The sequence below is a fragment of the Microcaecilia unicolor genome, chromosome 2 (genome assembly GCF_901765095.1).
Source record: "Microcaecilia unicolor chromosome 2, aMicUni1.1, whole genome shotgun sequence".
Lineage (NCBI taxonomy): Eukaryota > Metazoa > Chordata > Amphibia > Gymnophiona > Siphonopidae > Microcaecilia > Microcaecilia unicolor.
This window is the reverse complement of record NC_044032.1, coordinates 467620051-467644585: the sequence shown is the minus strand read 5'-3', so window position 1 is coordinate 467644585 and position 24535 is coordinate 467620051. Positions and strand designations below refer to the sequence as shown.

At 42.4% G+C, this 24535-nt stretch overlaps 1 protein-coding gene across 2 annotated transcripts in view; it reads right to left on the bottom strand.

Moving 5' to 3' along the window:
- Nucleotides 1-386: 386 nt before the first annotated feature.
- SMOX (spermine oxidase) overlaps nucleotides 387-24535 on the bottom strand; it is a 135686-nt gene continuing 111537 nt past the window's right edge. For both annotated transcript variants that reach the window (XM_030191020.1, XM_030191019.1), the window contains 3 exons: nucleotides 18719-19415; nucleotides 5784-5944; nucleotides 387-868 (listed from right to left, as the gene is read on the bottom strand). In XM_030191020.1, coding sequence (XP_030046880.1) covers nucleotides 722-868; nucleotides 5784-5944; nucleotides 18719-19415 — 1005 coding nt within the window. In that variant the 3' untranslated portion in view covers nucleotides 387-721. The remainder of the gene's footprint in view (nucleotides 869-5783; nucleotides 5945-18718; nucleotides 19416-24535) is intronic.

The window sequence follows — 24535 nt, the reverse complement described above, 5'->3', positions numbered from 1 at the left end:
GTTTCTGGTGTTAATAAAGAAAATTAAACATATAAAAAAGATTCCTTGCAATAAAATTTACATTCTACAAAAAGGGCACAGGTTTGTTATAACCAGTATTTGTTTTTAAAAAAAAACTGTGCTAATGGACTGTTTGTGACCAGTCTTAAAAAAATAAAAGCACGTGACTCAGATGTTTACATTGTAAAATGTGAGATGATAAAGAACACTGAGTTTCAACAAAAAGAAAAAGATCCACTGCAGTTAGTGATCAAATTATGGAAGCCATAGCTAATGAAGAACGGCAATAAGACTTCTTGCTTTCACAGAACTGTTATGATTCCCACGTTTGTGCTGATCTCTTTTTGGCAAGAAAGGTGAAGCATGAAAGAGTCACAAACCACACATTACAACTTGAGAGTTTTATTATTACAACTTTTTTGTTGTTGTTGTTGCTGTTCTTTAAGTACTTAGGAGAGAAGGCACTTACAATACAGAAAATCAAAGAGGCATCAATGAGTGTGACCATAATTAAAGATGACACAAAACAGTTATGCAACAAGAGGAGCACCCTTTTCTGTTAACAATACAGTACATGAAATACACTACACATGCCTAAATCTGAAAATGCTTGAGATTTCATAAAAAGATAAAAATTGATCTACTTTAAATTAAAAAGTTAAAAAACAAAAACACACACACAACTGTAAAAGGAATCACGAGTTAGTGCTCTTCTAAATCCTTAGGTTTTACAGTTTCTGTACTGCAAAAGGTATTGGTACATTTCAATGAGGTGAGCAGCTTCTCTCTGGCCAGAAAGCAGAGCACCATGGGTAGTGGAATAATACTTCCTGTGAGTAGCTTCACCAGAAAACATCACCTGCATAGACTACATTGAAGAAAGGGAAAAACAACAACAAAAAAAGTCACTAGAAAAACTGAACATAGTCATTTGAGGGGATCATTTTTACAAAAGAGATACATTAGTACAAAAGTATAGGGCTGGTATTTCACATTTTAAGCTGCACAATGTAGCAGATTAGGCCACTGGCTAGTAATTACTTTAAACCTTATGGCTAATACAACCTGTCCCAAATATAAAGTGCAGTTTATCCATATAAAATCATCTACCATAGCAAAGTCCTGAGATTCCAATTACTTGGAAAATTTTCATTTCAAAGAAACATTTTGTAAATGATTTTCAATGAAAATTGCTCTTAGCAATTACAATTCTATACAGTCTTATAGAGACATGCCACAGAATTGTAGCAGAACCTTGATTACTGCTGTAGTCTTGCTATAGGCAAGTAAGCTCCTTGACTACAATTAACTGCTCAGATGGAATGCTACACTACAGAAATTCTTTTTACAAGTTCAGAACCTACACCCCTCATCTTGCTCAATTCTTATTTTTAGCATTTCCTCCATGTTCTTTACCAAAAGGTAGACCAAAAACATTTGTTTAACTACTACAGATTATCAGTATTTCCCATTTGACTCATGCTTACTCACTGTTGTCAGGTCTACCAACATAGCACAAAGGTGCAGAGACTAATTTATGTAAGCCTGAGAGGTAAGCAAACGGAATCCATTGCCATATTGCGAATATAAAGAATGGTGCACAGAAGTAAATGTATAGGAATAATTTTTCTTACTCTTTAATAGAAAAGATCACCGAAGAGTTAATGCCATGCTACTGTACTGCACGCATTTAAATGGGTCTAAACCAAGCTTGTCAAGTTCAGGCCTCAAGGGATGCAAAACAGGCCAGATTTTCAAGTTATTCCTAATGAATATGCATGAAAAGATCTGCATGCCCCCTGCCTCCACTGTATGCAAATCTCTATCCATATTTATTAGGGTATTCTGAAAATATGGCTTGTTTGTGGTCCTCAAAGACTAAACTTGGACAAGCCTGGTCTAAACTATTACACAGTATTTAATAGTGATCCTCATTTAACATAGCTTAAGTAACTATATTGGACCCTCGAACATAATGCCTCTGTATCACTCTGTGGTGTGATCTCACCTTGAGTATTGCATTCAAATCTGGTTGTCGTATTAAAAGAAAGATACAGCGGAATTAGAAGAGGTTCAAAGAAGAGCAACCAAAATGATAAAGGGGATGGAACTCCCCCCATATAAGGAAAGGCTAAAGAGGTTAGAGATCTTCAGCTTGGAAAAGAGACAGCTGAGGGGAGATAATTGGGGTCTACAAGATCCCGAGTGGTGTAGAACAAGTAGAAGTGAATCGAGATTTTACTAATTTCAAAAAGTACAAAGACTAGGGGACACTCAATGAAGTTATATGGAAATACTTTAAAAGCAAATAGGAGGAAATATTTTTCCACTCAAAGAATGGTTAAGCTCTGGAACTTGTTGCTGGATGATGTGGTAAACGCGGTTAGCGTATCTGGGTTCAAAAAAGGTTTGGATAATCTCCTGGAGGATAAGTTCACAGTCTGTTACTGCTTGCCCTGGGATTGGTAGCATGGAATGTTGCTATTACTAGGGTTTCTGCCAGGTACTTATGACCTGGATTGGCCACCTTTGGAAGCAGGGTACTGGGCTAGATAGACCATTGGTCTGACCCAGTATGGCTTTGCTTATGTTCTTATGCACCCTAATGCTGTTTTGTAACATACCTTGTAAAATACAAGACTCCAAAGTTTGAACAAAACTTAAATTGTCCAGGGTACATTTAGCAAAACTTATGTAACCTTTTCAATTAGTTACAGACAGAGCTACTTCTGCAAAATAAGGTTAATTTCAGTTACAGAATTTATTCAAGAATATCCTCTCTGAGCAGACATACAAGTGTAAAAACGTCTCCTTACTTTTGCCCAGTAGACGTAGTAAGCAAGCAGCAAGTTCTGTTGGTCAGTTATGCAATGTTGCTTGATATTTATTTCAGTACAAATTACCCAAATCTGCTTAAATTACACTGTTAAAAGTTAGATGACAGAATCTAGGGGTACCTCTTTTTTTCCCAATTACTGTGTATAATAAAAGGACTATGCAGAGTTATGCTCTATATGCAACATTTTAAGATCAACTTCTCAAGATCCCTGAAACTACGTATAATCATTTGAGCTCTGTGGTACATACAATGCACAAAACTCCCAGGTGCCAGATGAAAATTTCTAATCACCATGGCAATTTGGAACTTTGGATTTGTGGAATGGGACAAGGGGCGGGGAGGGAGAGATATACAGCGCATGAGGCTGGGTAACAGTGAGTGGGGAGAGATGCAGCATGTGAAGTTGGGTAACAGTGTGGGGGGGGGGAGGAGATACAGCGCATGAGGCTGGATGATAGTAGGGGAGGAGATACAGCACGTGCGCCTGGGTGACAGTGGCAAAGAGGAAGACACAGCATGAGGCTGAGCAATGATGGCAGAAGACTAAGATTGGGTGATGATGGTGGGGATAAAGAGAGTAGCATGTGAGACTAGATCATGATGGGTTTGGCAGGCGGGGGGAGTGGGGAGTGAAGCTGGGTGATGAAAGAGAAAGGGGGGAAGGGGAAGAGACTGGGCTTGGAGGGGGATTGCTGGCTATTTTTGCAGGTGTGCATTACAGACCTCATTTACTAGACTGTGTTGCAGTAAAACATTAGCATTATATTATGTTATTTGAATGTTCTAATGCATGCTTATTAGATCTTTCATTAGTATTATGCTGATATCATATTACAGGTATATCTATTATTTGAATTTCAGTGCTGTTAAATGTGTATTTTTTTTATACAGTTTCATGGTAGTCCTATTAGGTTTTAATTTGCTGTTCTCAAGTTTACTTCATTTATTGTATTCATGTTTATATTTAGCTATTTTTACTGTTATGCTGTTAAAATTGTAAGTTTTATGTTAAACTGTACCTGCTGTACACCACCTTGGATGAATCACTTCATAAAAGGTGGTTAATAAATCCCAATAAATAAATGCAGCTTTCTTTTCCCTTGGACATGGAATAGGAAAAACAGCCATAGTAAATTAGACCGTAAAGGAGTTATGACAGACCTCAAGAGACCCCCCTTCTCCCCTCTCCTCAATTCTGTAGATACAACAAGGAACGGGGGGGGGGGGGGGGAACAGAGGTTTCAGCTGCTGTCTCCTAAATCCAACGAAAATTTAGCAAGGCCTGATATGAAGAGTTCAACAAATGACACTGAACTATGAAGGCAACACACTGTTCAATATCAGTGAAGGGGAACACAGAGGTCCTGCTTAAATTATCATATCATACCTCTCTCTGAACTGTATTACCAAAATCACTTTTCCAATCTAAAAAGTATTGTATCCTAGCATTATTTAAGAATGGAAGACAGCAACGTTTAAAGAGGCGTGAGATTACATAACTGTTGACTTGGGCCCCCTAGTTCCTGAAGTACAGAAGGCTTTGCAGTTAGGACAGGTTAATGACGAAATCTGACATGAGATATCTACAGTTTCCATGCTAGCTGCTAGTGGTGTGCCCAGCATTCTGTCATTCAGTTAACAGAGAGAAATATTCATTACCACGTGTTGAATGAAAGCAAGATATTATAATGTCATTAGATATACCCAGTTTCTATGAATGCCTGTTTCCTGCATATTTGTTAGGTATATCCTAAAAACCTGGCCCATTTGTGGCCCAAGAGGACTCAACTTGTGTACCCCGTTCTACTGTTATCACCCCTCAAGTTATCTCCCTTTGGTTGCTGCCAAATAACCAGTAATGGTATCACTTGTGTTTCATGAAATTCACTATGCTCACATTTTAAAAAGGGAATGAGAAATAGCACTTAATGAGGTCAGGCCCTATTTCAACCGGTCTGGACACCTAAGGATGAAATTGTTGTGTTTCTAGATATCCAATTCCATAACCACTCCACTTCTGGTACAGTCCAGCACAGATACGACTGAATGAAAATGGACTTTCAATACTGGAACATCCTGGAGGGACATGTCCAAGTAGTCCTGAGCAGATATCATTTGTGCTTTTACTAGTTGGAGCATCACTACCAGCAGAGCAGAGCAGTATTTCTAATTGAATTGTCATTTCAGAAAGACTTGGTTATTTGAGAAGAGTTATGGACTGGACCTACACTGAATGTTTTCTTTTCTTATGCTATCTAATAAGCTTTTGATTCATCTGATAATGTTTGTTCATTTTTTTTACCGTGTATTATATTTTAAACTAATAATTTTGATATTGTAAACTGCTTTAAAATTAAAATTGTGATAAAGCTCTGGAACGCGTTGCCAGAGGATGTGGTAACAGTGGTTAGCATATCTGGGTTTAAAAAAAAGGTTTGGACAAGTTTCTGGAGGAAAACTCCATAGTCTGCTATCGAAATAGACATGGGGGAAGCCGCTGCTTGCCCTGGGACTGGTAACATGGAATGTTGCTACTATTGGGGTATCTGCCAGGTACTTCTGACCTGAATTGGCCACTGTTAGAAACAGGATACTGGGCTAGATGGATCATTGGTTTGACCCAGTATGGCTATTCCTATGTTTTTATGATATAAATCAAATCAAACCCAGGTTTTGGCAATAGCACCAGGATTGAAAAATGGAGAGCAACTACCCTGATAATAAGCTTCATTTGTATGCTTCTACTACTGATTGAGGCACACTGGGACACTGCAAGTGTTTCCTTTACTGCATTAGTTAATACCCTAAGGAAGAGCTCATCCATGATAAAAATGATTCCCAAACAGGAGTTCATACTCAATGGGATTCACTTTTCTCGCTGGCCAACCTGACTGCTCCCTTAGTTCCAGATACTTAACGGTTTGTCATTTCAGGCAGTACTTACATTTGTTTTGGAGCTTTCTGTGTAAGGCAGTGGTTTCACAAGTTTCTCCACGTCTGCTCCACTAGACCCAACTTGAGTGTAAGAATAGGATCCACGGAAGTAGGGATTGCTGCCCCATGATGACCGCAGGATCCGCCGAGGTTTTGGAATGTTTGGATTGCCTGTAACCATATAGATTAAAGAAAATCAACACATGATGGACAAATGCAAATATAAATCAATCTACGTTTCAAACATCAAAGTTTGTTCTAAAAAGTGAATCCTTTCAAAATGCAGTCACCTCTGCAATACAACAGAACTCATTACAGGGAACAGGGGCTACATACCACCTGATCTAAATCCAAGTACTACAGCTATATTTTAAAACAATTTTCAGACCTCTCTCTGTGTTTACACTTTCCCCTTCCCCATCTCCAATCTCCTTTTAACGTCTATTACATCATAATTTTCCTCTTTCCGTTTCCCATTAACTCTTGTGTCCTATAGATTGCATTAAATGCAAGGTACTGTTTATCATACATAGAACAAAATAATACAAGAACTATAGTTGAAAGGTCATCAAAGGGAGTGGTTTTCTTTCAAAAATGTTTTACCTACTGCGCTTTTTTTTCTAGTATACTTTATGCAATGCCTATGAAGATTGATACGTGCCCTCAAGTTTTGGGTTGTTTGATGTAGCAACCCTCTTCACAAATTTTGCATTGGATTGCGCATAATACATTCATAGAGAAGCATGACTTTTATTCTGAACGTCTTTCCCATATGGGTAGCTGTAAGGTCCTGTGATATTTTTTTAGCATAACTTACATCATAGTGTCTTGGAAGGGTTTGCGCCATATTCCTCTAGTTAGGATTCTGTTTGAAATTTACTCCTTTGTAAGGTTTTGTTATAGATTGAGTTGTTTTCTGGAAAGCTAGAACTGGAAGAAGGACTTTTTCTTTCAGTAATTCATCCTCTAGAAACAGGGTCTACAGATTGTCCATAATCTCCCTAGATTTTCTAATTATAACCTGAATGTTACAAGTGGTACACATGCCATGGTTCTCTTTTTCTTGCACTGTAGATAAATTTCCCTTGGCATTGAGCAAGGATTCCATTTTCTTGGAGATTTTGAGGCAATAGCCTCTCTGTTTGAAAGATTCTGTAGAGCTTTAGGAGGTCATTTTTAAAGTATCAACTTGTGAAAATAGTTGCATTTACCCATTGAGACAGCATACACCAAGTAAATGATGATTCTGGAAAACTGTTATTTACATGCCACGAGACATAGATATCAAAGGGACATAATCTGGGCATGAGCAGGCCAAAAACTGGAAAATATATATTTTTAAAACTTTCTTCACTGGTTTTTGCACCTGCTCCAAAGTACATACAAGTGCTAGCTACCTGATTATTTGGACTGGGGAGGGGGAGAGGATCCACTAAGTGATTCAGGGCAGTTGCACTAACCCTGGTGGTGTCAAACACCATCTCAAAACTTTAGTGAAAAAAAGTTATTTCACTTGGCTTCCTGGCTTTGTAAAATCTGGTACATACATACATACATAGTTATTGTCAAATAATATAAGTATGTTACAAGAAAGGCATCTAAACGTGTAAAGCTCAAAATGCAACCACTCCTCTTTTGGCACATATAGGTTTGTGAAATGGATGCCCTAGCTGTATAGTGAATCCCTTACCATTGCTGGAATTTGGTTAATCTTTTGGTGAATCTGATATTATACCTATTGCTGTTTGTATTTTAATTTACTTATTGTAATTGTTTTAATTTGTTAGATGTAAGCCATATTGAACCTGAACATGTTTGGGATAATGCGGGATACAAGTGTCATCAATAATTAAATAAAATATGCCAACAAAAGCACGCATGATCCTGCACATACTTCATATGTATTTTACAAAAAGATTCTGGTCACCGAAACTCAACAAAGTTATACTGGAATTAGAAAAGGTACAGAGAAGGGTGACAAAAATTATAAAGTGGATGGGACAACTTCCTTATGAGGAAAGGCTGAAGCGCCTAGGGCTCTTCAGCTTGCAGAAGAGACGGCTGAGGGTAGATATGATAGAGGTCTATAAAATAATGAGTGGAGTGGAACAGTTAGATGTGAATCATTTGTTTACTCTTTCCAAAAATACTAGGACTAGGGGGCATGCGATGAAGCTACAAAGTAGTAAATTTAATATGAATTGGAGAAAGTATTTCTTCATAGTTTATATACGAGACCTACCTTCCCTCCCACCCCCATGTTGTCCAGCATTCCCACCTTTCTCCCAATCCCGCAAGACTGTAGCTGGAAGTTGTGGCAGCCATTTTTAACCACAGAGATGGCATGGGCTGGAGAAAGCAGGAATTGCTCCTGCCTCACCACTAGACCACCAGAGAAGTACATTAGACCTGGGGGTGGGTGGGGGGGGGGGGGGGGGGGAGGATAGAAGGAACTAAGTGTGAGCTGTGCCTGTTGGGGGTAGGGAGTCAGTAAGAACTTGTTGGTTCAGAGGATTGGCAGCGGAGGATACCACAGGAACAGAGTGGGGAGGAATGCCGGACACCACTGGTGATAGAAGGAAGAGAAGAAAGGATGGAAGGGGAGGAATGCTGGAATATAAACCCTTGGTTTATATTTGAGTTAATGTGGGGGGGGGGGGTTGGGGGGGGGGGGGGGGGGGGGAGTAGTGTTCTCAGTTTATACTTGGGAGGTTTTATATTCAATTATATATGGTATGTGCTTATTTTCTACTTCAAAATTGCCACTGGTACAAATGATGTGCAGTCATTTGCATCTGCTTCTTCTGCAGGTAGAGTTTTGCTGGAAATATATATTTTATTTATTTATTTGGATTTTTCTCACACCTTTTTCAGTAGTAGCTCAAGGTGAATTACATTCAAGTACACCAGGTACTTCACTAGTCCAGAAAATTTACAATCTAACTTGAAAACACTTATCAACACATGTATTTTCTATCCCACCCTTCATGATCTAAATGCTCCCAAGTCATGAAAGAACATGCAGACTTAGCTACAGTGGGGAAGGGCAACTTTTACGCAGCTGATTAATGTGGGTAGAAACAGTCTGTGCTACAGCTCGGCTTCAATAAAGGTATTCAAGAAACAAAAACACAAAAAAGAGGTCGGCAGAGGTGTATGTAATACTATATCAATTATAAACTGATCTAGAACAAAGTTTATAATTGACATAGTATTGTAACATTTATCCATGTGCATCACCTTGAAAACTGATGAACATTTTAACCCTCAATCACAAGTCTGCCTTTTCAATCCTGGGATTTCCTTTTCTCTAATAGAGATGCCTACTTGGTTTCTGGATTTATGAAGTACAGTTGGAATCAGCATGGCCCCTTCCCATTCCATTCCACATGGCAAATGAGATTTTAACTCATCCATTATTGCTGGAGGTGCACATCGACACAATTCTTGAAATGGCAATTGGTACACTTTTGGAAGAGCCTCCTGAACGATTAGTAACTTGTGGTATCTGTCTTTCCCCTCTTCCATTGTGCTTATTTAGGTCACGTCTACAGGAAGCTTCAAGCCTTGGGAGGTGGAGGAGAGGGAATTGCAAGTCACAGGTTAAATAGGGCCAGGTGGCCAAAGGCCAACCACTTTCTTTGGTGATCCCAAAAAGTTACAAGCATTGAAAAACAAGGGCAAAGTGAAAGTGGCCTGGTGAAATGACTGTACAGGTATCCTTTCACTGCATGACTAGACTCTGTGGTGGATAACGAACCACAGCAGCGATTAAATCCAAAAGCGAAGAAAAGACCAGAAGGTAAGACCCAGCAGACAAATAGAGTCACCTACTCCACCCAGGAGCCCTGAGCCAGAGGCCTACACTCTGGGGTCCTAGAGTTGAGGTTCCTGGGTGTATGATGCCGGGCATCAGTGTCCTGGGATCATAAGGTCCCAACCTGGATAATACAAGTCTGTGGTCAATTTTTAAACGTCCATTCGTTTCCGATAGAAGTTAAAACTGTCACCTCAGGGCATAGTAAAGATTAAGTGCTAAAACATGAAGACAAAAAGTGTGCTAATTTTTAGCACTTTTCTGCATTACAAGCAGGGCTGATTTTCTGCTTGTACTTAGTACAGGCACTGTTTTCTGACTTCCATCAGCTTCTAGGAAAAGGTAGGAGAGGAAAGGCTGGATTACAGAACAGAGTACCTCTTCCCTGCTGAAGTCTGATCTCTCTCCTGTTTCCTGCACGCTGCTGGGGAGAGGCTGCAGCAGAAGCAGAAAGCACAAGGTATTCCCTGCTGATGACATTTGAGTCACTGACCCATACAGCCCAGAAGGCACTTGTGACCCAGTTCTACTGGTCAGTGCCCTGAATTTCACACAGTAAAACAATTTGCTCCATTATTCCAGTTCCTTCCCTCCTGTCACCTTCTATATCCTCATTAAGTTGCCTTTTGGCTGGACAGAAGGGGAGTGTAGAAAATATGGTTGCCCCTTGCTCTCATGAAATACGGCCAATGGCTCAGGCTAAGAACTAGGCCTATAAAAATCAAAGATCATCTCTGACACAAGATACATTTCACTGCAGCAAATGCTGACGTGAGTTCTCAAGAGAGCTGACAAGGGAGGGGGAATTTGCTCCTGTCAATAATGATGGGACTGGCACCTGCGAGAAGTCATGAGCGAAGATGTTTTGGCTAATGGAAGATAGCAGTGGGTCAGGTGCAAACAGGGGGGCTGAGAGGGACTTGGAAATATGTCACATCATTTGTTTATACTTAGGTCTTGGGAACACGCAAAGTCATTCTTATCAACTGATAAGGGCCAAAGAGTTCTGGTGAGAAAGCTAGGATCCAATGATATGAATAGAGTCAGAAGGGTATAAAAAGGGCAGTCTGAAAGGTATCAGCTCAGAAGAGGGGAGAAGGCTGAAGAGAGAGGACGTGTCGTGAAGTGCTGTTCTACTATGTGAATGCCTGGTTGCCTGTACTGCCTTTGGGTAAGATACTGATGCTAATAAACTATATTATTATATCTACTGAATACTGGGTTTCTTTCTTTCTAATTATGGAGCTTGCTACTGCCCAGACTGTGTAAAGCCGTCATGAGGAGATACAAGGTAAGAGTACTTAAGTATTTAGAGGGAACATGCAATCCTTTTCAGGATAGTAGAAAGCCCATGGCTTCCGCTGCCCAAACCATTCTGGCAGACCCAATTATATTCAGGAGGACCACCATTGTGGGTCCACAACTCTCTCTGCTCCAGGAAATCAGGACTTAGCTGTCAGCAGAAGCAGCGGAACTGCTTGGATAAGGAACAAAATATTCAAAGGGGGTGAGGTGACAAGGGATGAATGCTTTGGGAGGAAGTGGAGTAATATCAATGAAAAAAAAAAGTTGGGGGAACAAGGTAGAAAGAATAAAAAAATAAAAAAAAAGCCTAGTAGAGAGGAAGGTACCCCTTGGTGAGGATGGGGGGAAAGACATGAAAAGCACCAGTCAAGGAGGATGTGGAGAGAAATGAGAACTGGCGATCTCTCTCAACCTCCCTCTAGTGCTCTTCATCCTTCTCTCTCCCCCTTCCCTTTTCTCGCTCTTTATTCTTCTTCCCACAGTGTTGCTCAGAGCCGCTAAGAAAGGGGGGGGGGGGGGCAAAATTCCCCAGGCCTGGCCTCCAAGCTTCTGGGTCTGTCTCTCTTCTACTCCTGCTGCGTGCCGCTCAGGATCTGGATGATTGCATTAGCGCAATATCACATTAATACAATCATCCAGGTCCCGGCACACAGGAGCAGGAGAGGACAACAACAGTCAAAAACGGGAAGGTAAGTGGGCAGGAGCCCATGGGGGGGGGGGGGGGGGAGGCGCCCGACATGGTGGCCAAGTGGGAAGGGGGGCACGGTTGTCCAGTTCTGCTGGGTTTCTCGGCGGCTCTGATGTTGTTTTTTGGCAGCAGAGGAGGCACCAGCAGGTAAGAGCATTGCTATTACATACCTCCTGCAACTGGAAGCAGGGGACAAGAAGAGGAAACATCTCACTACTACAGAGTTATGGGTCCCCCAAAAGAGAAGGGTCCTAGGTAGTCACTCCAATCTGCCCAAAAATGTTCTTGCAGCTGTGTTCTAAAACCTTTTTCTCTACAACAAAAGGCACTGATTAAAACAATTCTATATGCAGGTCACTTACATAAATTAGCACAGAAAGAATGCTCACATTATTGGATTATATCTGATATTAATAGATGATCAAGGAACTTAGAGAGCCATTTCCTCATTTTATATTGCTCTTCTTAAAGAGTCATTTTCTTCATCAGTCTGGATACATAAGTCTGAGACATACTAGACAAAGCATAGAGTAAGTATTTTAGACAACATTGAAAATGAAGTGAGAATGTATTGTGCAACAACCACATCTGAATTATCTGGTGTGACAATCTGAGGATATAATGAACAATAATATAAAAACTAAGACATGAAGAGAGAAAATAAAAAAGTAAAGGAAAGCATGAAAAAGTTCAACCAGAGAAATAAGTAGTTTTCATATGGTTGTTACCTGGCTTCTCCACATGAAAAAAAACAAAAAACAAAAAACAGCAGCATACTGCCAAGGTCTGTAAATTTATTTCTCCTGATAGTAGTGTGAACAGATTCAGTAGAGGTAATAAGGGATGTGCATATCGGCTTCATTTCTAAGCTTGTATTTTTCTTGTAGTCCCCGGGTCCACTTCTCACAGTGGCGTTTGTTGCACAGTAATACAATAAACAGATGTGGCTTGGAAATTATGGGCCAATGATCAGAAGCAAACATAGGCGCTAGAGGCTATTAGTGCCATACTAGCACCTGCATATGCTACCAATCCATGATCAGAGCCCCCGAGCACGTGAAACACACTTGCGAGCTCTGACCGCAAGTAGCATGCAAACAGGGCTCTTAGCGCAAGTAGTATGCAAATGTATGCTAAACATATTCTTCCCCAATGATCAGTGAGCCAAACACTGGCTTGGGGTGGGGTTTGGTGGGGGCACTAGGCCACCAGGGCCTTGCTGTTTGGAGTCTGTTGGTCCCACAGACCGCCAAGCCCCTGTGTTTGACAGGTCTGTTCTGGGCTTTGGTATAGAAGAAAGTGGGATGTTTGACCATGGCAAAACAAAACCTGGAGAGATCTATCTTAAAAATACTTGTTTATTGATGAAATAAAGGACTCGACACAACCGTTGTGCTTCGGCCGTTAGGCCTGCATCAGGAGTCTTGCTCGACGGTGTTCCGTGGGATGGGTCTCAGTCACCGGCGAACAGCTGATGCATGGGTTAGAAGGCACGTAATGTGTAGAACTACGAAGTGGGTCTTTAAAAAGATCTTTTACAGGAAAGCGTGCTCGTAGACTAGTCCGCGTAAAGCCCGGACCTGTCGAACAAGTGCGGGAGGTGCTCAGGCACAAATCTCCCACACTTTACCCTATGATCAGAGATAACAGCGCGCATAAATTTGCATGCTATAGGGCAGTAAAGCCCCATGCTGTTCCAGTGCTATTTTTAGAGCACCGTTTTGAACAGCACGGGGCTTTTGGTCATCTGGGCATAAGTATTTTATATAGAAATAGGCTTCTTACATGTACTGCACTGAAGCCCAGAGTAGCAGAACTCCTCCCCAGTGCTCAATGCTAATGATAAGCAAATATAGGCATGCTGTTAGCAGTGAGCATTAGGGAGTTAAGGGGGGAGAATTGTGCCTGGTGAATGCACTCAAGAGTTGTGCATTAAGCACAGCTCTTGTGCGAATGCCCAGTCAAACTGAGAAACGTCAAAGGAGGGAGGAAGGAAGGAGGAGGAGGAGAGCTGAGGGTTGCCTCTGTCACCACATACATCAGAAAACCAGTTACCTGCCAGCCGGCGATGCCCAGCAACTGGATATCTGTCAGCTGATTATTCTGCAAATGTGATTTGGTCCAAGTTAGAATTATCCAGAGATTCTGGTTAGACCAGAGCCATTTGAAACAGATGACAAGAACAATGTCTGGTTTTGAAATCCCATACACTGATCATCTCTGGTCATTCATACCCAGGGGGGGGGGGGGGGGTTTACAGGTGAAGGACGTCCAAAAAGGACGTCCCTGACAACATTTTTTTTCCTTCCGATTCTTTCCTTTGCCCCAACGAGAGGTGTAGACCTCCCGTTAGGTTTTCCACAGTAAGGGGATCGGAAAACGGTAGTGCATCTCATTATAATAGCCTTGCAATGGTAGTGCAGCTCATTATAATAGCATTTGGATCATTTGCATTCCGTTTTCATTAGCTGCTACCGTGATAGGACAATGCCCTTTTGTGCATGTCCTGGATTACTACTTGCACGTTAAATTGGCTATAACCAGTTTAAAACCCACGTTAATGACTCGTTAAGTTTAGTGCATCTACCCCTCAGTCCTTTAGCTAACTCTCTGGGTAGGCCCAGAGTCCTTAGTTAGGCTAACTTTCAGCAAGACAAACTCATTTTGTTTTCAGAATTTTCAAAATTTTCTCATTGTTTGGATGTTTCTTCAGTTTGTTTTACACATTTGCTTTACTAAAAATATTTAAATGCACATTAGAATTTTTTTTTAATTTATATGACTAATAGAAAAGCCACAGGAAAAATCATTAGAAGTTTTTAGCTTATGCAAATCAATTGTATGCACATTGATTCATAGGTTAATCTGAGTTAAATCAATTTTGCATACACTAAATTTAAGGCACGCTAATAAACTATACGACTGATAAAGGGGCATCTCTACAAGGTATCCAAGAAACACTCTACAGCTGTTTATTTGATTCAGTTCAGAGCAAGGATTGTAGTGATGCGTTCAGTATGGGAGAGTACAAGAGTAAGGAAGTCGCATTCATGTGCTTGTGGCAATCAATGTGTGAGATCCATTAGCAAAACAGTACTCTGCTGTATGGAGAAAGATGGGGGAAACGTCTGGCAACCTAGCCTGAAATATTACATTTACCTAAATTCAGAACTGGGCCTTGGGCAGCAGGTTAGCAACAGGTTAGCTGGGAAGCAATCACTTCAAAAGGTAAGGAGTGAGATCCTGAGGTGAACTCATGCCTCAAATTAGAAGTTACTCAAACTATACTGATGGATTGTAAGATAAAGGTAGTCCCCTCTACACAAGTACCAAGTCATGAACTTACGGGATCTGCCACTTGCGTATTTTTTGGTAGACTATTAGAGGGATGGTTTGCTACTGCCTTTCCCAGTCATCTTTAGCTTCTCCTCCCCTCAGGCTAAAGTTGGGTGCTAATTACAGAGATGCCAAGTGTGCCCCATCCCAATGCTGGAGATTTCACTATACTGAAGACTGAAGGCTAAATGAGTGAGATTTTTCTCGCGCGCCCCGGCCATAAAACTAATTCTGGCAGATCGTGCACATTCCAAAAAGTGACATATTCCAATCAATAAATAGAAAATAAAATTTGTTTTTCTACCTTTGTTATCTGGTCATTTAATTTTCCTCATCATGTTGGTCCCAGTCTCTGGTTTCTGCTTTCCTCTGTCTTCTCTTAACTCTTACCAGGGCCTCTTGGTCCATTTGGCATTTCTTCTCACTCCATATCCACTATCCATCTTCCCTCAGTGTCACTAACACTATGTTTAGTATTTTCTGTGTCCCTGGCTCCTATCCTCCAATCGTGTTAAGTACTCCTCTGTGCCTTTAATTCTTGCCCTAGCCATTATTACCCTTCTGTGTTCTCATCCCCCCTCATGTGCCATCATCCCTTGGTGTCTATATCCCCCCACCTATCCAACATCTCTCTCTCTCTCTCGCCCCAGTTCCTTTTGCCTTCCTCCCCATTAAGAAAGGTTCCTCTCTTTCCTGCCCTTGACCCCACTTCTCATGTCACCTTTCTCTCTTCCTCCATCCTACACACATTCTAGTCATATTTCATTTCCTTCTCTCTCTCTTCTACCCCCCCTTCCTGTATTTCTCTCCCTTTCCCTGCAGGTCCTGCATCTTCTAGCTCTCCCCTCTCTGAGGTATGGCAGGTGTCCCTCCCTTCCCTCGTCCTTTCACTCTACAGTGGCCTGGCATCTCTTCTTTCCCCCACCCCACCCCATCCGCAGTCTGGCATCTTTCTTCTTCCCTTCCATCCCTCCCTCCCCCAATTTGGTGTCTATCCTTACCTTCCCTCCCCCCTTGGCAATAATGTGGTGGCTCTTTCTCCCTTCCCCCCTCCCAATCCATGGGTGCATTTTGCTTCCTGCACCTTCTCCCCGCGGGATATGGTATGTGGTAGCACTCCTTCCGCCCTGCTGCCCTCCTTCAACGTTCTGGGCTGCCAGCAGCATCAGTGAAGTAAGTACACCGCCTTTGGCGGACCATAGGTTTTCCCTCTGCTACAACTACCTGTCCCTGCATAGGCAGGCAGGAAGTTGCAGCAGAAGGAAATCTACCGGGGCAGTCTGCTTACCTCACAGACACTGACTGCTGCCAGTGGCCCGGAACACTGATGGAGGGCAGCACTGCTGGAAGGAAGGAGCGCTACACAAATGTGCAGAGAATGGGGCCTTGGTGTGTGAACTGGAGTCCAGGGACGAATGCACGTGACTTGGTATGTCTGATCTTTACTTCCACTTTCATGCCTCTGTGCCCAGAATGTCACCCCAATCTACCTTTCCACCCTCCTCCATGCCCAGCATGACCCCATTTCCCCTCCCACATTCCTCCATGCTCAGCATGTCCCCTGATCTCTCTTTTCACCCTCCCATACCCAGAATGTTCCCCAATCTCTCCTCATTCCTCTGTGCCCAGCATGCCCCCAATCTCCCCTTCCACCATATCCAGCATATACCCCAATCTCCCCTCTCACCTTCCTCTGTGTCCAGAATGTCACCCTGATCTCCCTTTCCCACCTTCCTCCTTACCCAGTATATCCTTCTAATCTCCTTTTCCACCTTCCTGCATATCCAACATGTCTCCTGATCTCCCCTTCTACCCTCATGCCCAGGGTGTCCTTCTGATTTCCCCTTCCCACCTTCCTTGCTGTGCTGAGCTACAATGTGTTGAGCAGCACTGATCCTTGGCTGCTGCTGACGGTGCCAGCTCCACAGTTTAAAATGGCGGCTGCGACCTCTCGCAGAAGTCTTGTGAGAGTTTGTGGCCACCATTTTAAACTGCGGAACTGGCACAGGAAGCAGCAATTAGGGGATCGCTGCTGCCTGATCAGACGCCAAGGTCACCTCCTCTCAATGCGTCAGGAGGGGGTCTTGGCGTGTGGAGTCTGGAGCCCAATGTGTGTGTCACATGCAAAATGCACGTGACTTGTTATGTCTGTAACTGGATGGATGGCCAAGTTCCGACAGAAATCCCATGGTGGGATATGAACTCAAGTCGTGGGCGCAGTAGGTAAGCATCCTAATTGCACCAAAGGGCCTGAACGTATGCACATTAACATGGCAGTGTATACTCTGCCTATAGGAATGTACAGGGGCAGAGTTTGGGAAGAGTGTGGTAGAGATCACAAGTACACATATAGATTATAAAACAGACTGCTTTACACATGTTCCTAGGCACAGACATTTACACTTGCTTGAGATCATGTGTAAATGTCTGCACCTGCAATGTAGGCATGATTTTTGACCACTTGCACTACTATTTTATAGACACATGGACACCTATACCCTTTATAAAACAGCACCTAAATAAAGAATGCGACTGTTTGGCAGATTGGATGGACCATTCAGGTCTTTATCTTCCATCACTTGGAGGCATATTTTCAAAGCACTTTGGGAGGCTAAGTTCCATAGGTTTCTATGGAACTTTGGGAGGCTAAGTGCTTTGAAAATGAGCCTCTTAGTATGTTAAAAAAAAAAGTTACCTTATGAATGTAATTTTACAACAGGGATGCGAAAAGCACAGAAACATAAGCTGCACATGTTTTAGAAAGGCAGCATATGTGCTGATGGAGTGAAAAAGCAGCCCAGTGGTTAAAACGGTGGGAAGAGAACCAGGGAAGCTAGGATTCAAAATCCTACTCCACCCACTGATCCACCTTATGACCTTGGGAAAGTCATCTCACCTTCCAGTGCCTCAGGTACAACAGACTGTAAAGTTCACTTGAAAAAGGAAGCAGCTTGTATACTTGACTGTGAATACTTGATTGTAACTTGCCTTGACCTCAGATTTGAAAAAGGTGAATAAATACAAGAAAATAATCCAAATGTGTGTGCTTTTATAAAATAGCCTACCCAAAAGCTCCTGCACAATGTTGCACCTACTCTGAGCCAAGAGTAATTCTGTGCATTACTGTGCAATGTTCTGTGCTGGAATAAATAGGCACATATGCATTTAGGGGATAGTATTCAGTCACTCCCAGCCATGGCCTGAATTAACCTTGGACATTCAATGCCGGGGCATGCCAGGTACGCGTACTAACCTGAACTGGGCACTGGCCAATATTCAGATTATGCGCTGAGTTAATCGAACACCAAAGTTAGCACAGCCTTTTTGCTGACCTAACTTTATGCACTTACTTAACCAGTTAATGGACTGAATATCGCCGCTAATCAGTTAAGTTGTGGCTCTACCCAAGCTGCATCTCTGGACCGCTCCTACCTAGCCGGTTAGCGGAGATATTCAGCAGCAATACCTGGTTAACTGCGGCTGAAAATACACACGTGCTCTACTCCAACCACTCCACTCCGAAAATGCCTATGTACATATCAGGTGAAAGTAGACCATGGTTCTGAGCGTTTAATTTTACTCATGTGTACCCCTGAAAAATTTTATAAGTGCCTACTTGAGCATCTACAATGCTGCTCTACATGCTCATGTTATTTCCTATAATTTAGGCCCTGAAATTTCTAGCCGTTCTCTATTAAGTGAAGAACATGTTGAAGTTTTATTGTTAAATTAACTTGCTCCCCATCTACTATTAAGGAACACAAAAAAAAAAAAAAGAGAAGGGACAGGAAATACCAACCTGTAAACTTACGCAGCAGCTCAGTGCAGGTTTCTGCAACAGTTTCATCATCATACTTTTCCATGATCAAAGCCTCGTCTCCACAGATCCAACCACTCAGCACATAGCCATAACGCTCAGAAGGATAAAGGACATCAAAACTACATATCTTCTTGTACCACAGTTCCTCAGGGTAGGTCAGACTCTCACTCTCCGCCTCATCCTCCCACACAAATTGAATGCTATTGCACTCTGGGCTCCAGAAGGGTTCCTCAAATTCCAAGAAGATTTTGTCAGTGGTACTGATCCCAAGTTTCTGTATGGCTGTCACTTTGTCTGCAGGGAGGCTAGGATGAAACATGGTCTCATGGTATTTCTTCAGAACGCCAAGTGAAATGGTCACAATGACATGATCGGCAGGGATGAACTCAAAGTCCTCACACTCCACAACAACAGGATAGGCCTTTTCCTCAATCTGATCACTGTTATGGTTGGCCACCTGCTCAATCTCCTTGCTGATGGACTGGTTCCAGTGGATGCACTTGACAGGTTTGCGGAGCTGGACCACAGACTCTGGGATGGAATGGGCCAAGATCTCCACAATCTTCATAAAGCCATAAGGAATGACATGGTGGGCACCTGGAATTTCAGTCCATTCTCCAAATTCACTGAGAGACACCTCATCCATACTGTGGGAGCTGCTTTCGCAGCTCTCGACCTAGCAAAAATTAAACCCATTTTGTTAAAACAAAAAAAGTTAATGTATCACGATACACACAGAATGTACTTATCTGGTTATCTCTCATTTATTTTGCATTAGGTATATGAACACAAGGTAGTGACAAGTTTAGGGCCAGATTCAGCAAACAATACCCAAACTCAGGCACCATTATGATCCGCACTAAGACAGTATTCTGTAAGAGGCATTCTGTGTGGAGCAACCATTACAGAATACTGGCTTAGTGCACCTTTCGCACCTAACTTTGGGTGCAAGCACTTATGCCAGTCAAAAGCTGGTATAAATGCTTTCACCCAAGTGATGGCAGATAGGCACGCAAATGCGTGTATTTGATAACATGGTGCCTAATTTCTGGGAATGCCCATGATCCGCCTGCACCCCTCCCATGGCCACATCCCCTTTAGAGTTCACACTATGAAATGTTTGCGTACATGTTATAAAATAGGACGTAGGGTAGATCCAGGCAGTCCTAATTACTGCCAATTCAGTGCTTCTTAACACCAATTATTGATTGTTAGCACTTAATTGGCAAATTATTTATGCCCACCTTTGGGCAACCTAAATAGAATCCGGGGATGGCATATAGTAGGAATTTCATTATATGCCATCAACAGCTGCACTAGTTTTAGGTCATAACGTTTGAATGTTATACTTCCGATACATAGGCTTGCAATTCTCATGCGGCACAGGCAAAGCTGGAAGAAGATCACACAATGGCAGGAGCACGGAGGGCTAGCTCCTACCATTTAAGGAGTTGCAGAGACTGTGCCTCTTAAGCCAGCCTTGTTTGCAGACTGTGCAGATGCTTCCTCCTCCTGTGCAGGCTTTGGTGCAGTTTAGTGTGCTGTGGAGGAGGAAGCTTCTGCATAAGAAGAAGGAGAGGGTACCAGTACTCTGCTGAAAGCCATTTTCAGAAGTGGCTCTCGCCACCTCTTCAGCAAGGCCTATGGTTGGGGGGAGGAGGTTGGAAGGGAGGGAGAGACACTGGATCTGCTTGGGTCTCCTGTTCCTGTCCCAGGCAAATGAACAGCTTCAGTGGCAGGCAGAAGACTGACTTCAGGACCCAGAAACAGGAAGTCACATCAAGCTCTCATGTAACTTCCTGTTTCTGAGTCCAGCAGAGCTAGCCTTCTACCTGCTGCTGACACCATCAACTGATTTTCAGACCTACAGAAGCAACGGGCCCAACACAAGAGCAGGAGACCAGGAAAATACGTTAATTGCAATTAAAAATTTTGGTGCATGTTAAAAACTTTACCACATTAATCTCATAATCGCGATAAATCTGCAACCCCACTAATCAGCTTCAAATTTGTACTTACCCGCTGAACATCCGAAGAGTTTGACAACCCTCTCTCCATCACTTCTGATGGACATAGGAGGTGATGGCGACATAAACCAGGAACATAGATAAGGACAAGATTCGGCTGGGAGATCCCAATATGGTGGAGAGATCCTCGCCTCCCTCGCCAATGGTAAGCTCCAAATGGGCAGCGGAGATTTCAGCTGAGGTGCAAGTTGCAGTAGACCATACCATAGGTAAACAATTTCAGGAAATCCTAGACAAACTAGATGCCATGGAACAATGGTTTATTAATTTATCCATGAAGCTCCACTCTGCACAGCAAAAAGTTTGGGCAGTAGAAAACTTGCTGCAGGAGGTGGAAAAAGGCTTCAAAATGTGGAAGAAACTGGCTTGGCTGGAAGAGAAGGTAGTTGAATTGGAAAACCGCTCTCACAGAAATAATCTGCATTCAGATGAACTGACAGAATCAATAGCAGACCCAGAATTAAGAGGATTCTTGGACTTGGCTTGTAACAACTTTTACAATTACACAGCACTGCGGGACAACTACAAAATAGAGACGGCACTGCGCATAGTCACAAAGCGGAATAACTGATCGTCGTGGGTTGTAATCTTTAAATTGCTAAACTACACACGCAAACATGTAGTTCTACAGGCTATCAGAGAAAGCAAAACACTGGAATATCAAAGCAAGAAAATCTTTTGCTTCCAGGATTACTCAACCCCCCCCCCCCACCCCCCACCCCCAATGTTCAAAACATTTAACCAGCCAAGAATGGCAGTGAACCAGCTATCCAGCAATATTCAGCGGGGGGAAGCAGGTTATGAATATTCCTGGTTAGCACCTAGGAGATTATAGCACCTAGGAGATAACTGGCTTTATTGAGCAATATAGCCGACTATCCCTGGAACATTGAGCACTAATGGGTTAAGATACTGCTTTGATGTTTTGAGAGAGAGACAGAGACACGAGAGAGAGAGAGAGAGAGAGAGAGAGAGAATTGTAATAAACAGGGGGGTGAGGGTACACCCTAATTTGGGGGGGAGATATAGGATGGGGTTAGGGGGTGGTTGGGGTGGCAAAAGTGGCCATTCATTGGTGCCTACCGTTTAATTGGGACGTTAGGGGTAAAGTGGTTTTGGGTATAGGTCAGGAGGGACGAGGAGGTTTGGGGTGGATTTGAAAAGATTGGGGGGGGGGGGGGGGAGTCCCGGACTGGAGGTGTGGTGTGGTTCTCATGCTCCTCTATGTTTTGATTTGCAAAGTTGAAGGTGGTCAGGATTATGGCTCTTAGGTGAAACTAATTCCCTCAAACCGTATATAGTAATAATCCCAGTAACAAAAAGACAAATTAGTCCATTTTAACAGCAGCTAAAGTCAATGCCACAAGCTTTTGTTCAACACTGGTAATATTTTTTGACTCTTGATGGGAGAAATGAATACCTTCATACAAGAAATACAATTTCAAAAAAGAAAAAAAACCCACAATATATGTATCTCTCAAATAAAATACAAGAAGTGGTCTCACCATCTAAAACCTGCCTTCAAATCCATCATATATCCAAAAAATCTTTAAAAACTGAAACCTCAAAGCTCCCAAACAGGTTCACTTCCTCCACCCCTTTCAATAGGAGACGAGTATCATCAATTTCATAAAAGAATACTAAATACATAGAAAGAAAGCCAATATGGTTAAAAAAAAAAAAAAGACAATTGGCTATTCCTTTCAGCACAGAAGAAAAAAAAAACATATGGAACCAAAAAGTACAGCACGGTTGGAAAAGCCATAAGCAGATTCGTGATTGAAGGAGCAAATGATGCCCCCATAGCAATCCCCAACTAAGACAAAATTGTTTACTAAAAATAAAGTGATCATTCGTCATAGCTAATTCTATCAAAGATACCAAAATTCAGTGGAGACCTCCAAAGGGAGAGGACGCAAATCCAACCTCTCTCGAAGTACCTTCAAAATCTCTCCTTGAGGAATAGATGCATATAATGACTGTAGATCAAATTGGCAGGGTGGAGGGTTTTTTTTACCATATACTTGAGTCTCCTGTTGAAAGGGGTGGAGAAAGTGAAACCTCTTGGGAGTTCTGAGGTTTCATTTAAAATTTTTTTAGATACACAACGGACCTGAGGTTTTTTTTTCTTTTTTGCTATTGTATTTCTTGTATGAAGGCATTAATTCTTCCCATCAAGAGTCAAAAAAAAATATTACTAGCATTGAACAAAAAGCTTGCGGCATTGCTTATCTGCCACTAAAATGGGCTAATTTATCTTTTCGTTACCTGGGGATATTACTGTCTATGGATTTGACCAATTTATATAGAATAAATGTGGAGAAGTTATTGAGACCAAACAACAATTAGAGTAACTTGTCTTTGTCCTTGATGAGGAGAACAGCTATCTATTTTATGATGGTTACATTTCTTGCAGTCCCTACCTATTAGGCTCTTACGGAAGGGTACAGTGACTTTATATCAGGTACTCTGGAATTTTTGTTGGGAAGGTAAGAAATCTAAGATAAAGTGGGATTATACATTAAGAAACTGGCAGTGAGGAGGTCTCAGCCTACTCAATATAAAAACATATAATCAAGCTTGCTTATTATGCTATCATCGTGATTGGGTATTAGAGTGCAATGATTTCACTTCTCTGGATTTTGAACAAACCTATTTTAAACCACGGCACTTAAATTATTTGCGACATGCTCAGAGGTGAAAGAATCTTGAGAGGTATCTTTTTGAAGCCTCTGTGGTATGTATGGGGAGAATTGCTGGGTCTTTGGCATAGCCCACCTCATAGTAGCGGTCTGATTCCAATTAGAGAAAATGCTGATTTTCCACCAGGTATGGATAGCACAGTTTTCCAGAGATGAAAGGCTCAAGGTTTTTTTTTTTTATTATTTTTAATTAGAGCACCTAGTTCATGAGAAAGGCACCTTAATGATTTTTCAAGATCTACAGATAATTAGATAAGATAGATAGATAGATAGAACTATCCTACAGATGACGCACAGCAGGGGCGTATCTGTGTGGGGCCACAGGGGCCTGGGCCCCCGCAGATTTCACCTTGGCCCCCCCCTCCCGCCGTCAACCCTCGCCCGCTACTTACCTTTGCTGGCGGGGGGTCCCAGCCCCCGCCAGACGAGGTCCGCTTCCTCCTGCCTTTAAAAATATTTCTTCCGCTGGCGGAGGGCCCCAACCCCCACCAGCCGACCCGAAGTCTTCATATTTCTTCTTCGTCCGACTCCTCCATGGCCATGCTGTAACACTGTTGATTGAAGGGGGGAGAAGAGGGACCCAAACCACTGGGTGTCATCTTAAACGAACCCAAATTCGGGTACCAGCACACCCCTTGCTCAACCGACAGCCAGCAGAGCTGGGAAATTTGCTAACCAGCCGGACACCAAGAGGAGCTGCACATCCATAGAAACATGACGGCAGATAAAGGCCATATGACCCATCCAGTCTGCCCATCCTCTGTAACCCCTAATTCTTTCTGTTCCTAAGCGATCCCACATGATTATCCCATGCCTTTTAAAATTCTGGAACAGTCCTCGACTCCACCACCTCCACCGGGAGGCCATTCCACACCTCCACCACCCTTTCTGTGAAATAATACTTCCTCAGGTTGCTCCTAAGCCTATTCCCTCTCAACTTTGTCGTATGCCCCCTTATTCTAGAGCTCTCCTTCATTTGAAAAAGGCTCTCTTCCTGTACATAAATGCCCTTGTGATATTTAAACGTTTCTATCATGTCTCCCTCCTCTCTTCCAGCGTATACATGT